Source organism: Xiphophorus hellerii, chromosome 6 (assembly GCF_003331165.1).
Source record: "Xiphophorus hellerii strain 12219 chromosome 6, Xiphophorus_hellerii-4.1, whole genome shotgun sequence".
Taxonomy (NCBI): domain Eukaryota; kingdom Metazoa; phylum Chordata; class Actinopteri; order Cyprinodontiformes; family Poeciliidae; genus Xiphophorus; species Xiphophorus hellerii.
Window position 1 is genome coordinate 12,940,622 of NC_045677.1, and position 15,236 is coordinate 12,955,857.

The following is a 15,236-nucleotide window of genomic DNA, read 5'->3' on the forward strand; positions in this document are numbered from 1 at the left end:
AATCGTATTTTTTAAAAAACAAACAAACTTGATGTTAAGGCTTTTAATGTCAGTCTTCAAACAAATCTTTGCTTTTGATTTGACAAAGCTTACATCAACTTTGGACAGTTTTAAAAAATTAGATATCACACAGTAAGCCAAAAACTGAACTATGATGCTCCTCCTTTGACTACACCCCCACATGAGCCTGCAGGACCTGGCGTGGAGGCAAAACTAGAGGTGTGTTTTAATTTATGATAGTCATGACTCAGGTGTTCTGTTTTTACAGTAGAGCAGCAGAAAAAGCTTAAAATTTCTCCGTTTAGAGTCAAAGAATTAATTCATCACTGTTACCAAGCCCAGATCAGGTTCTCGGCTTCAAAATAGCCTCAAATGTTATTTGTTACATGTCTGGAACTAAATTGCATAAAAGTAAAATGTTATTGATTTATTAATGTCATATTTCTGTCCCCACCAGGCGAAGTCTTTCACACCTCAGTTCCAGGCCGGCTCTCGCTTTCCTCAGCCTCAGACCGCTGCGTGTCCCTCGGGGGCCAGCTGGCCACCGTGGGGCAGCTTCACCTGGCGTGGAGGGCCGGTCTGGACAGCTGCGCCCCGGGCTGGCTTTCTGACGGCAGCGTCCGCTACCCCGTCGCCTGGCCCCGCCCAGAATGTGGTGGGAGTCAGCCAGGAGTCCACACCATCACACCCAACGCCACTGATGACAACACCACTGCGCTATATGACACCTACTGCTACAGAGGTATTGTTTCGTTATGTAAAGAAAGCTGCTGGCTGGATTAACAGCAGCTGTTATGACAATATATAGTGTGGAGAACCAAATATTATATTTGAATATGGATATTTGCTGAAAATATTGCTTCCAATCAACTTTGCATAAAATGTCGACAGAAAGGAGTGTTTGGTTGAAAGGACCATATCACTTCTAACTGAAGCCTCGTCTGCTATTAACGCAATAAAAATGACAATAAAAGTAATTGCTGATCTGTGTAACTATGGCAACACTCTTCTCTGATCCTCACTTTGTGCATCCAAGAAACCACTGGATTGACAGTCACTACGGGAGAAAGAGACAGAGGATAGGAAATTTTAAATACCAAGATGTCGAGACGATCTGCCTTGAATTATGCTGCCATTTTTTTTTCCTTTTAGCTAAATCCAAACACACAGAGCTTTTAGGTATTTAAAGGATGAATGTAAGGAAACGGCTCTTTAACTTCTTTCCCAGGTAAAGTGAAGGATACAGGCTCCGTCTCTGAGATTTACACCTCCCCGTGGAAGCCCTGGAGCTATCTCACAGATGATGCTGACTCTGCAGAGACTGAAAGCTCCAATGTGACGACACAGCAAACCGCCACGCTCACAGGTTTTACATCCATTTACAACTTGGGTCTCAGATCAGCCAATTACTTAGCTTATCAGACACAGCAGAAACAAACTACAAACTGGTAGTGAGTGATGATTTAATTTTGCTTTTGTATAGATTCCTCTGAAAGCAGCAGCCCAACTGGACAACCAGTCCTGTCCAACTGGACAGGACTGGTTGACATCGAAGAAGAGGAGTCCTCTAACAGAACCTGTAAGTTTGAGAACTTCTACTGCTGCTTGAATGGATGTTAAATCATTTGCTTTAACAGTTCTTACATCCAATTCAAAAACTGAAACTCTTCTATCAGATTTGTTACAGTGTGATGTTTTCCAATCATATACCGTATTTTCCGGACTATAGAGCGCACCTTACTATAAGCCGCACCCACAAAGTTTAAAAACAAACAAACAAACAAACTGGAAACGTACATATATAAGCCGCATCGCTGGTATCTCCGCCGCTTTCGGTTTTCCACAATAAAGCTGCCATTAAGGACGCAGCGCTGTGTCTTCAACGCCAACCATGGCTCCTTTCACGCAGAGCTTACGTGCGGCTCTGTTTCCCTCCGGTGCTGCCAGATCGATAGCCTTCAACTTAAAAACTGCATCATATGAACTTCTTCGTGTTGTTTCCATGATGAGGGGGGAAGAGTTTGAAAACATTTCTCCGTGGTGCCTACTGCTAGCATGTTTTAGTTCTACATTAAGATTAGCGCTTTCTTCTTTGATTTTGACTTTTGACTTCCAATGATTCACTTCCTGCTAAAGAGCCCCCTAGTGGTTGAAGAAAAATCCACAGAAAAGCCGAACTGGGCTATAAAAACCGCATGGTTCAAAACGTGGGGAAAAAGTAGCGACTTATAGTCCGAAAAATATGGTATTTCCGATTAATATAGCTTACAGCTAGCCTGATTTTACCCAATTTTTAATGTTTTGTTGTGACATATGCAATGCACCAGCTTGATCTTGAGCTGGAGTATTTTTAAAAAACGCATAAAAGAAACAATAAAATTATACAGGTATTTACAAAGCCTGGGGATATCCAGCAAGTATATAATTATGAAACTTACCAGAAATTGTAAGCTTGACTAGGATCACTATATCCTTGCCCACAATAAAATCTCTTAAAGTTTCCTCTTGATCCAACTTTAATTGCTCAATATTTTTGGAAGTGTGGCCGACATGGACTGAATAGATTTGTGTACTTCCTCTGCTGCCATGGCCAAGCTACAATCTTATGCAGGCCGTCTATAATTTTTAAAAATAAATATAATTTTTCATAACTCCTCCTTCTTTCACTGATATGCCAGGATGAAGGGAAACCAACAATACTAATGTTTTAAGTCAGGAAGAGTTCAGAGATCAATATTTGGTGGAATAACCACGAGGTTTTCAATGGGATTCAGTGCAATGAGCTCTTAATTTTTTTTTCCAAAGCTGGGGTATCGATAGATTCTTGATGGAGTGTGGAAAATTTTCCAACTTCTGGAAGGACATGAAAAATTTCAACACAGAAACCAGGCGAAGATCAGCAGCAGAAACCAGCCAGGAACAATGAAAAATGTGGAGGTGTGATTTTGACATTGAAACCAGTTGTGAGTAACTTCATGTGTGATTATTCGTAGCTTTGGATCCCTGGTCTTCTGAGTCCTCAGAGTCGTTCGTGACCCTTCAGCTGACCCCAGGGCAGAGCTCTTTTGACTGGGGGGAGCTGCCGGAGCCTGGGCCCGATTCTGGGGAGTTTCTGCAGCCTCCTGCTCACCCAACACCCACAGAGAAAAAAGTTGGTTTTATTTCTAATTATTTTAGAACATTTGAAAAAGCTTCAACACATATTCACCACAGTCTTACTTCTTCAGGCGATCACAAAAATTGTGAAGTCAATTTGGAAACCTTGGAACTATTTGATGGGAACAGAGGATGAGGAAGGAACCAAAGCCCCAAGCGGACATGATGAAGAGATTACAACAAAACAGACAGTAAACGAGCAAAAAGATCCCAGCCCGGTTTCTCCTGGTAAATACAATTGTCACACTTTAAAACCACAAGCTAGTAGTAGCCTGTTCAGACACACACCAGTGTGGTTGTCTGCACATCTTAATCAGTTCAAGTTTTTCAAATACACACCAGGACCGCCTGAAACCTGTAAGTGGACTCTGCTGTGTAAAGGATGAATGGGTTTGCTTTTCACAGGACCACAGCAGGCTCATCTCATTTCCTAAACTGGGCCCCCTCATGTCCTCTTTCCAACATCGTTCTGCTTGTAATCTAAAAATGGATCTAATTTTAAAAGATATTTTTGTCCCTGAATGCACCTGGAGGTGCAAAAGCAGATGAGGTTAAAGAAGGAGCTAGAAGTCAGCAGAGAAGGTGTTTTTCTGATCTAAACACATTTCCCCACTGATGCAAAAACATTTAAAAATAAAAATTATGTGATTGTTCCAAACATTGTAATATTTAAATTTAATTCATGCAGCTTAAAGTCATATCTGTAACATTTTTACTTGGGATCTCTTCCTAACGCTTCATAGCGTCCCTGTGGAAAGGGACTAGAACATGAGAGGAGAAACTGTGTTCCTCTTCTCTTTTTTAAATGAGCTAATGTGTTTTTTTCTAACCATAGTCCTTCAGATCCACTACTCTGCACATCTTAGATGTTTCTCTGCTACACAAGACTTGATGGGGTCATTAAAAGGCTTCCTCTGAACTTTACGACATGCTGAGAGAGTAATTTGTCCAATTAAACCGCGTGTGTTAAAGTGAGGGAACATCTAAAACATGCAGGGCAGGTGGCCCCAAGAACCAAGATTAGGAAGTGACTCTTTGAGTTCAGGTATAAGTTCGAAGAAGAGGATTTTAACAGATTACTCTAACGTACGAATGATACATTGTCTTGTGGAAAGATTTATGTCCTTTAGCTTCTCATTTCTTCATTAAAACCACTAACTTCAAAATCAGGTTGTTGGTTTTTATTTGTGTTAGAACGTAGGCAATAATTCAGTTGCATTGTTTTTATTTAAAGGATCATCCCATAACCTTTGATCAAAATAGATTTTCACATTTTTTTTTTTTTTTTTTACAAGTTGACGTTAAAAGTTTGAACACCTGTGAAAACAGCCAGGTCAGGTCAGATGCTGATAAAAATCCTAATTATGTACATAAACTGTGAGTTTACCTTTCCAGAGAGAGACTATTTGATAAAATCCTTATCAGGTGAAGACAACCATAACGTTCAATCTCCAACTCTTTCAGAGTTTGTTTGTTTATGTGTTCTTACTTACTTATTAATTATACTAATGTGATTATTAATAGTTTAACATACACACAGAGACAAAGACCTTCATACCTGGAGACATGTCCTAAGGTCTGGTGAAACTAAAGTGGAACTATTTGACCATCATTACATTTGGAGGAAAAACGCCACCCCAATTTCAAAATATGTTGTGGGACTTTATTACTGCTGCAGGAGGAACTGGTGCACTTCATAAAATAGATGGCATCAAGAAGAAAGGCCGTTATGTAGAAATATTAAAGCAAAATCTAAAGACGTCAGCCAGGAAGTTAAAGCTTGGACACAGATTGGTCTCCCAAATGGACAATAACCCGAAGCATAAAGCTAAGTGATTATAAAGTGGCTTATTGATGACAAAGTTAATGTTTTAGTGCAATCATCACACCACTCTGATCTTAATCCTATAGAGAATGTATTGGTAGGTCTGAAAAGTCGCGTTAGAGTGAAGCGATTTCATAGTTTGTGGAAGAAAACCTAAGAGGTTTGACACCTGTCATCCAGTTTAAAGCCAGTGTTACGAAATGCTGTGGAAATGTATGTAAACTTCTGATTTTTATGTTATTGATAAATACATTTGACATATTCTTTCTCTCAGTATTGTGGCATTTAGCAAATAGAAATAATTTTGTAGTTTATTAACCTAAAACAAAAAGTTTTGTCTGATTTAAGTTAACTTCAGACAGTGTGGACAAAAAAATTTCTTTTTATTTGGTGTATGTAAACTCCTGGTTTCAGTTGTATTTTCTGATTTCTAAAAGATAATTTACTCTTCAGAGAAACAGACTTTTGATCAACATGAGACTCAAATATAAAAAAAGAGACTTATGATTGATTGGTTGATATGATTTTTTAATACATGCAGATTTTTCCCATGCATTGTGCTCAATCTTAGCATTGGGAGATTTATTCACCTTCTCTTCCACATCGCCACAGTTTTATTTTCCTACTTTATGAAATAGTGTAGTTGGAACTTGCAGTCCAACTCTACATGATTGTGTTTCTCAACATGCCTCAAAGAAATGGCAGCCTCTTCAACTTCAGAGCCTGCAGGTAGATACTGTGGCGCTGGAGTGGTTTCCAGCTGAAATAGGTCTGAAATATCCAAAGGATATGTTTTAGATGTTACATGCAATGTGTGCCAAATAAGGTGTCAAGCAAGCTAAAATGCTTGCAGGCATCACTGCAGTAAATAAAGGATTTCAGTGTGAACAGCGGAGGAGGTACATGTGTAAGAAAAGCGCAAACTGCTATATAGGATTGAAGAGTGCCGACAAACTGAAGTCAGGCTGACCTTTCTGTGCGGCTCAGTCTGCCTCTTCTGTAGGAGTCTTAACAAGCTGTGATTGATGGCAGGCCTAACAGCTACAGTCAACATTAGATACAATCGTTAGTTTAAAAAGTACATAGTTGTCCTTTAGCACTCATAAATATGATTTACTTTGACAAATTCAAGTTTCCTTCACACTTGATTCCAGAGTAATTTCTGGAAATGCAGTGAAATACAGCCTTTTACAGATATTTTTACAATATTCCCACATTGTTTCAGGAGTTCAACAGAGGTGTGTACTGTATATTGACACCAGATGGAGGTGGTTTACCCTGCTGATTTAGCTCTTTGGAAACTTAAACATATTTTTGTGTGTTTGATGTGTTCTTAAAAGTCAGAATTTCCAAGGTCAAAGTTGGAAATATAAATTCTGAGGTTAGAATTTCCTCTTGGACATTGAAGATCAATAAGGAGACCTGATTTAAAATAGATTATGGCTGGGTGAAGCACCCATAAAGCATGTCTGCCCTTTTGAGGGTTTATATCTCAATTAACCAGTGCTGCCACTTGTCCCTTTAGTGTTTAATTACATACAATGTTTTGTAATTGATGTACTATTTTCCTCTCAATTATTAATATTTTACTGCTTCGTGTTGGCCTGTCTCATAAAATGCCAACATACAAAGTTTGTGGCTGTAGATTGACAAAATCTGGAAGCATTCAAGTGATGTGAATATTTTTACAAAGTCTTATTTTTGTCTTTTGCTTCTCTGTCGTCGTTATTTTCTTATTTTTCACAGGTCTATTTTCCTGGGGGAGCTCATGGTTCAGCAGCGCCCCTGCAGCGTCTGCACCGTCCAGAGAAGATTCTCCCACACACCCAGCATCCACTCTGACTTCCTCCAGTGACTCTCTGACAACAGAGACCTTCACAAGCTCGGAGACCCACACCCTCATTCCCTCCAGCTCATCACCTGAAGTCTCCAGTAAGGAACCCTGGATCACTGTCCAAATGGAGACCACGACCAAGCTGGCAGACAAGAGAGCGGAGACCGTGACCTCCAGGGCCAGCGGCAGGGGAGGAAGAGGAAGGGGGAAGAAACACCGAGGGGAGGATAGGAGCAGAGGAGAAGACAGAAGGAGAGGAGAGGAGAGAGGGAAAGCAGAGGAGGAGGGGAGTGGTGAAATCACCGGTGCAGAGGCAAAAGGGGAGATTCAAGTCTCACGGCGACCGGCTGACAGTAAACCTAGAGAGCGATCCAGAGAAAGATCCAGAGAGAGGGGTCATAGAAAAGGACAGTCCACCACAACCACCACAACCACAGCCACCGGTCCACTGGTGACCACAGAGGCGACCACAACTGGGGCCGAGGACGACTCCTCTACAGCCAGAGACCAGACCACGCTATCGGCAACAGAAAACTCCTCTCTGTCTACCCCGCAGGAGACAATTCAAACTCTGTCATCTTCTCCATCTCTAACTTCATCACCCTCACCATCCATTTCCTCCTCTCCATCAGCAGAGTCCCTGTTAGAGTCTCAACCTTCCCACCCATCCCCATCCCACGCCTCTACCTCCTCCTTCTCACCTCCAAGCAGTTCCTCCTCCCCATCCTATTCCCAGATCCCAACCCTGACTCCATCACTACCACCAACCTCTTCCCACTCTACTACTGAGACTCAAACCACAGGATTGGTTCCTTCACTTCAGGCAAATGTCAAGGACAACTCCAATGACTCCCTAGCATCCCTTCCCTTTGTCCTAGAAGAGAAGGTGAATGGCTCTCTGGAGTATCCGCTGTCTCTGTTGGGGCCCCAGGATGACGAGGAGTCCGCTTGGTCTCACGCTGTGGGATCAGGGACCATCTTACCTGGTGTATCGGATGAAGACAGCATCCGGGGAGAAGGAGGCAACATCAGCACCACAACTGTCAGTCCAACAGGTAAGCATGAGTCTGATTTTAGACATTAAACTTGGCTGCAATATATGTGAGTTTTTTGAAAGCAAGTCAAAGAAAGTCTTCTTTCACTGTTGTTGTGGTGGACCTCACCTCATGCAGTTATTGTGTCCGATGCATCCCCAAACAAAGGTTCACAGTCAGAGATGCTGTAGTTTCATAACTTACGATGTGTGATTTAAGATCAAACCACAAACAACTAATCCAAAGTTGGGCAACTTGGCTAATTCTTCTCCCTATTGGATAATGTAGGGTTTCTTTTTTACTCTATTTAAAGTAGTTTAAACATCAACAGAAAAACTAAGAGAAACAAAAACGTTGCTTTCCGAATAAACATACCCGACTCTGAAAACTTGTTTGTAAAATTAAGATCATGGGCGCCGTTTTGGCTTCTTCTGGAAGTTTATTTTCTGACACATTGAGGGAGTCTGCCAAAAACTGCTGGAGGAAACATCTGCCCTTTGACCTCTGAGCCATCCACTCTGTTCTCCCCTCAGGTGGTGGTCTGTTTACCTTTTTACCATTTTTTTCTTCCTTTGCAAATTTCCAACCCAAGTTTTTGAGGTATAAAAATGCTCCACAAATAAATCATCACAACATGAGTGTGCCCTAAAAGCATAGTTTGGAAGCATTGCAAGTTCACATTTTGCACTTAAATCCTGCTGTTTTTGACCAAGTTTACATTCATGCTGATTTTATTCCTGGCAGATTTAGGTTTAAAATTGTTTCCAGTTTTAAACCTAAAATGTATCAGTTTGTTTCTGATAACAAAAAATCATGCATATCTGAAAAGATAACAAAACAATATAAAAGATGTAATCATTTTAATTTACAAGTTATTTCTTAGTTGACTAAGTTATTGAAAATCATTTATACCCTTCTAAATAATGACAGGGCAGAGGGGCCATTTTTGTTGTTGCAGCTAAATAAAGCCATCTTAATTGCTGAGCATCACTTTGTATATCAGTCTCTATCAGATTTAAGATTGGACTCTGGCTAGACCAATTAAAACTTCAATATTACTGCCAGTCAGAAGAAACATGTTGATCTTTCTTTTTTTAAATGACCTAAAAATCTAGAAACAAATCTCCCAGAGGTATCAATAAATTCTAGCTTGTCAGGACCAAATATAGTCTAATGTTTTGGACGCTGGCAATATGCTGTTACATTTCTTAGATGTATTTTTAGATTATATTTGACTTGTACAAAACATGCCTGCAAAAAGTCAAGTGTGCTTAATGTATAAAACAGATGATGTGTCAGTGAATTATTTTAACCACTACCTGAATTTAATGCCAAGACGTCCAGAGAAGGGTAGGAGGAAGGATAACCTCAGGAAAATGGGATTCAGATGGGAAAAATAAAAATTTCTCTCCACCATCTGATAATAATCTCTGTTTTTTAGCTTATTGTGATAATGCCAGCGAGATAGACAACACATGTCCCAGCGAGACACGTTGTTTTTGAAGTTGCTTTGTGTGAAAATAATCCTCCATTACAGCATGTCTGCCTGCATAAATAAAAAAGATATTAATCTTGGTTCCGATCATTTAAAAGAAGCAGAATCTTCCTTTATGTCTGTTTTTCATTTTCTCTGACCTTGCCATTGGCTGATTTATTCAGCATACTCCCCGCTCCGCCGCCCCACCTCTTCAGTGCGAGCCTTTTATTTCCACTACAAGTCGACGCCACGCACGCGCCTTCCACCAAACAAAAAACCTCCATGATTAAGTCTGCTAGCACGACGACATCTCAGTCAAGCCCCGAACCGGCCACCTGGTTTACTACATATTACTTGCTTGATAATGAGGGCAGATCCACAAAACATCCCATCTCTGGGTGTTTTAAAGAACCCCCCGTGGGCATGATGCCATCGCACATTTTCGCACCGATGTATTTTCGTTGCCTCTGAAAGCGGCTCATGTCTGCAGCAGGCGTTTTGAAACACTTCCTCGGGGGGAGAGAGAGGACTCTGCAGATGGAGAACAGCTGTAAACTGTATCGACAAAGGAGCCGAGGGCAACCATCTGGGCTGCTGGGGCTCGGTATGAGGGCTGATTGATTGACTGAGAGACCCTGGAGCCATAGAGGGCCATAAACACACACACACGCACACCCACGCCGATGTCTTTGCCACACCAGCAGCAGAAGTGAATGGATGCAGGAGATTGGACTTGAATAACAACCCCCATCTTCTGCTTCTGTTTCGTGAACTTCAGCACTTGTTCTGGCCCTGTTGGTTGTAGAGTTTGGATGCTGGTGACGGTCAGCACGTGTTCGGCTCAATGGACGATGGAGCACTTCCTCTGTCGGTTCAATCACAGAGAGCGAACTGAAAGTAGAAACCTCAGGTTGGATTGCAGGACATTCGGCAGCTCGTCAACTCTCACATTACTTTCCACTGACCGGAGCTTCTTTCCGTAACTTTATATTCCATCGAAGGTTTTTTATGTTTTGTTGTCACCCTGCTGTCCTTCTAAAAAACTAGCTCACACTTTCATCACTCTCCAAATGCAGATAATATATTAGCTTATTATCAGGATTTTTAGCTCATTGTTGACGTTGTTTGAGCTGCTGCTGGTGTGCAGGCCACTCTGTCAGCTCCTCCCAGAGAATATAGATTTTTCTGCACCACTCGCTTTAATGAACGGCCAATTCCTGCACGGTTTACCCAGCGCTCACACGAGTTCTTTCATAAATCTTCTTCTGCTATAACAGCTGATGTGTCTGTCAGGATGGGCGATGACCTTGACTGATGCGTTGGCTGGGGCTGACGTACGGAAAATGAAATGCACGGATGTTTTTCAGCTCCTGACTTCAGCAGAATTCAAAGAGGCAGCAGAGAGGAGTAGTGGGACATATTAATTATGCGGCAAGGCTGTAGCTTGGTGCCCGTGAGAAGTTTACATACTTTCATCATATCGTGAATATTTCATGAATTATTTTATGTTCGTTGATTAGTTTATATATTTTTTAGCCAAACTTAAGTCAATTTTGAAAACAAGAATTTGATTTTGCTTCATTTAAAACAATTATATCACTTTTGTACCATGCATAAAATTGGGTTTAGTTTCAGGGCAAACCGAAGCCAAAGTAATGATGTTTTTATTTTTATTTTTATTTTGTACCCCGCACCAAACCCAAACAGACAAGCCTGCAACCCCCACTCCCCCGGCCGTCCTCCGGAAAGCAGCCTTCAGTGTCGGAGACGGAGCTGGAAGAACAAAGACTCCCACAACTGAGCTTTTCTATGCCCAGACTGAACGAGCCACAGCTTTCCAAAGACCTTAAGTTGCAATAATGAGCAGATCAGGAGGGAAACACGTGGTGACTGGCCCATTGATATGGAAATTTGTGTTTGTAGAAGGGGGAGAGGGAGGAGGGGACGACCACACACACGCAGACATTTAGGGGATGAATGAAGCACTCAGCGGGAGGTCTGCTCATTTCTGTTGAGGATGGCTAATGTCTGAAGTTCTCACGCTGCCCACTACTCCTGGCGGAGCTAGCCGAGGCTCGCTTTCCATATGGTAACCATGACAACGGTGGCTGTAAGTGGATGGCGGGGTTGATGCGATCCGGATCCGTTTGAACAGACGTGGGGAGGGAATATGTTTTTTGGGTGAACAGCACCGATGATAAACTATTTCGGATGTTGTTTTTTTGTTGTTGTTGTTTCTGGTTCATAAACTGATCTCACATCTAATCATCCAGGATTAACACTGAAATAATGACCGGCTTGGATCTATTTGACCATGAATTCACAGAATCACTAATTAACTCCGTCTCTCGTGCTCTTCTGTCTCGTTTAGCTGAGGTGGAGCCCTGCGTGACTAACCCGTGTCTGCACGGAGGAAAGTGCCTTCCTCAGGGGACGGGCTACAGCTGCTACTGCCCACAAGGATACGCTGGGGAGAACTGTGAGATCGGTGGGTGAGCGACACGCACGCACGCACACACACACCCACACACACACACCCACACACACACACTCCAAGCGAACACACAGTTTGACATGATTTCAGTGAGTCAGCCCTTACATAATGAAACGAGGCTCTCCAAGGGATGATTGGCAGGTCAAAGGCCACGCTGCTCCCCCCTAGAAGGGAGGAGAGGCTTCAAGGTCATGAGACTGTCAGAGTAGGATGATCATTTGGATTCCTCAAAGTTAAACTTCAGAGTTTACATAAAGATTTCTGGGGGGTTTTTCTTTTATTTTTCTGCTTCTTGGTGGGTGCCCTAGTTTGGCTCAAATGTCTGCTTGCTCTGAATCGTTTCCATAACTTGCCATTACACTCAAAACAATTCAATAGAGTTTTTTAATATTTAAGGTTGAATTGATCTCTTGCCCCTTGAGAAATAAACAATAGCTCCTCTAATGATCATAATTAAAAATGATAAAAGAATCGATTTTGATTCAGTTGTATAAACATTTAAATTGCATCTAGTACATTGCTAGACAATTATTCCACACCCAGAGGGTTTACTTGCTGCTGTCTTATTATTCATTTAGGTCAACAACACATTGTCTCTTGAGAGGTATGTATATAGCTTTAAAGTAGTTCTAATTTTTGAGCTATTCTGTTTCTTTATGTTGTAAGCCTCAAAGCAGCCAGTCTCACCTCTAATCTTTTAAGGTTGTTTTCATCTGTAGTGCTTCAGCTTTTCTGAAGGTCTTTCAAAGTTTTTCTTTGGAGTTTTGCAGCTTTTTAGAAATTTTCAGCTCAGCAAATGATCATCCTTAGAAAAATGTTGTTGTTGTTTAAGTTATGGAACATTATCGATGAATCACTCTGAGATAAAGAGCTTCTACATAAAAGGGAAAACTAGGGCTGTTTCAAAGCACAACAGCATCCTTAGAAAAGAACTGCTTTTTATTGGATCTTTATGCAATTTGTTTCTGGCAAATGGTTACCACAAAGATATACAGGGCCTATAAAAACTATTCACAACCTTAGATTTACTCTTTTTGTTGCATTTCCATATCAGTAATGAGCAACAAAATTGAACAAAAACTCTTCTGTGAAAGTGGAAACTGATTTCTACAAAATAATGACAAATTAATAAAAAATACTCCACCTAAAATAAGTGATTATATACATATTCCCCCTCTTTAAAGTGACTGACCCAATTCAACAGAGGTCCATTCAGCTGGAGTTGTCTCACGATGAGTGAAATGGACCTAAGTTCAGTGATTGTGACTCGAGTGATTGCGGTATGAAGAGCTGCAATCAGCTCTTTATGCTACAGGCAAAATATGAGGAAATACTGGAAGACAATTTGTTCCCATCTGCAAGAGAACTACAGCTTTGGAGAACATTTATTCTCCAAAGATCAGAATCATCCAGCTGAAGCTATGTAGGAATCCACACGATATATATAAATATATATTGCATAAATAGAGAATCTTCATCAATTTCTTTTTTATTTCTTAAGTGTTCAATGTTTCTAACTAGTATCACACTGTAACTTACACAACTTGTAGGAGAAATGTATAAATCTAGAATCTCTAATGAATTAGCATTTTATTTACAGCAGAAACACAAATATTTTCTGTGCGATTGGATATAAATTTAAGAGGTTAAAGGTTTAACTAGACCAGATGAACAATCACAAATGTACAAGCTGTCAGATTAAAGTCAGACACAACACTAAAACACCTCAACAAAGACAAACGGCTTAGAATGTTATTTTATATAATAATTTCACTTGCCTTTATAGTAGAACAGTACATCCTACTCTGTGTGAGCCTAAAGTATCCTGTGTGAATATTGACGTCCTGTCGCCGCCTGCGCTCAGAGTCTAATGATGAAATGTGGATGTCTTGGATGAGGCTGAAGGTCAATTTGGTTTGATCTGTCGAACACATTCAGCTTCTCTCAGCTGCTGACCTTTTTCCTGCTTAGCCCTGTTTTTGCTTCAAACCAAGAAACCATTAGAATGTCGGAAAGTAAATTTGATCCGGTAAATGGCTGTACTTTTCTTTCACGTCTGCTTTAAATTTAAATGTATTTCTTTAGTCCTGGTGATTGTGTGCTGTGCCAGGGAGAAGACATCTATTTACTATTATAAAGTGATATTCTATTGAGCTCTGCAGAGAAATACTGTCTTCCCCTGCCTTGATTTTGCCCTGAGCGTACGCTACTGTACAGCAGCTGCCTTGAGTTTCTGAAAGCCGCCTCAGCAGGGGGGGATCTGCCAGAACGAGGGGGGCTCAGCCCAGACCCTCAGCTGGGTGCAAACTGATCTGCTGAGTCATACAACAAAATTTATGACAGCACTGTCATTGAATTAACGAACATAATGTATAGAGGCAGACGTGTTGCTCTCATGCCTTTATTTGTAGATAAAGACAATATGCATAAGAAAGCATTAGGCTCTGTAAACATAATAACACTTCAAAGCCTCTCAAAGTGCCTTCCTCTACAAGAGAATGAGCACAAACAATAAAAGTGGGGGGAGATTAGCCTGTTTGTATTCCCCTCACATCCTGTTTGAATTATGATAATGTACTCACCAACAAGGACACATTTTACTATTTAAGGCAGAACTAATCACCAGCTCATTTTGTTTCGGAATCTGAATTGCAACGCTGGTTTTTTTTTGTTTTTTTTTCAGGTCTCTCAGTAAACCAGACATGAGCAGAATACATTATGTCTAATTTGAACCCTAATGAAATCTGAATCTGGTCTGTTCCTGCTGCTTTTTTTTCTCCCCTCCACACAGACGTCGACGACTGCCAGTCCGAGCCTTGTGAAAATGGAGGAACTTGCGTCGACAAGATTGATTCATTCCTCTGCCTCTGCCTGCCAAGCTACGGAGGAGACACATGTGAGAAAGGTGAGAGAGGGAGTGCTGCAGTCATGCACACATTGAGAAATCTGATGATTCCCAACTGAGGGAGTGACATTTTTTTTGTCTCTTTTTTTTTTTTGCTTGTTCAAAAGAAATGTTGGTAGAAAGCAGAGCGGCAACTAATTTGTTGCTTGCGACCACGCTGACGAGTTTTCTTCTCAACTATTTCCAGTCACCCCATTGTTGGCTTTGAAAGGATTGAAGCTTGCTCTGCAGGAGGAAATAATCCTAATCAATGTGCAGGATCTGTTGGCGCTGTGTGTCAAAGCACAGCCACGTCTTAGCTCACCTTTCTGACAAGGTGTCTGCGTGTCACACAGCTGCAGGATGATGAAGTCTGACTCAAATCTCAACAGCGATCAAATGCTTATGCCTGGATTGTGTATGATTTGCACGGTTTTTTTTTTCCAGTCAGCAGAAAAAGGAGCAAGCGCAGATTTCAATCGATCGCAAAATTTGCAGCAGGAATCAGCATTTCATCCCTAATTTGCAGCAC

At 41.2% G+C, this 15,236-nt stretch overlaps 1 protein-coding gene across 3 annotated transcripts in view; it reads left to right on the plus strand.

Annotated features, from left to right (window-relative positions):
- The window catches only part of LOC116721676 (neurocan core protein-like), a 49,401-nt gene that overhangs the window by 24,293 nt on the left and 9,872 nt on the right, over nucleotides 1-15,236 (plus strand). For all 3 annotated transcript variants that reach the window (XM_032565545.1, XM_032565544.1, XM_032565546.1), the window contains 8 exons: nucleotides 458-742; nucleotides 1,229-1,366; nucleotides 1,484-1,579; nucleotides 2,994-3,151; nucleotides 3,228-3,384; nucleotides 6,728-7,870; nucleotides 11,698-11,814; nucleotides 14,612-14,725. In XM_032565545.1, coding sequence (XP_032421436.1) covers nucleotides 458-742; nucleotides 1,229-1,366; nucleotides 1,484-1,579; nucleotides 2,994-3,151; nucleotides 3,228-3,384; nucleotides 6,728-7,870; nucleotides 11,698-11,814; nucleotides 14,612-14,725 — 2,208 coding nt within the window. The remainder of the gene's footprint in view (nucleotides 1-457; nucleotides 743-1,228; nucleotides 1,367-1,483; nucleotides 1,580-2,993; nucleotides 3,152-3,227; nucleotides 3,385-6,727; nucleotides 7,871-11,697; nucleotides 11,815-14,611; nucleotides 14,726-15,236) is intronic.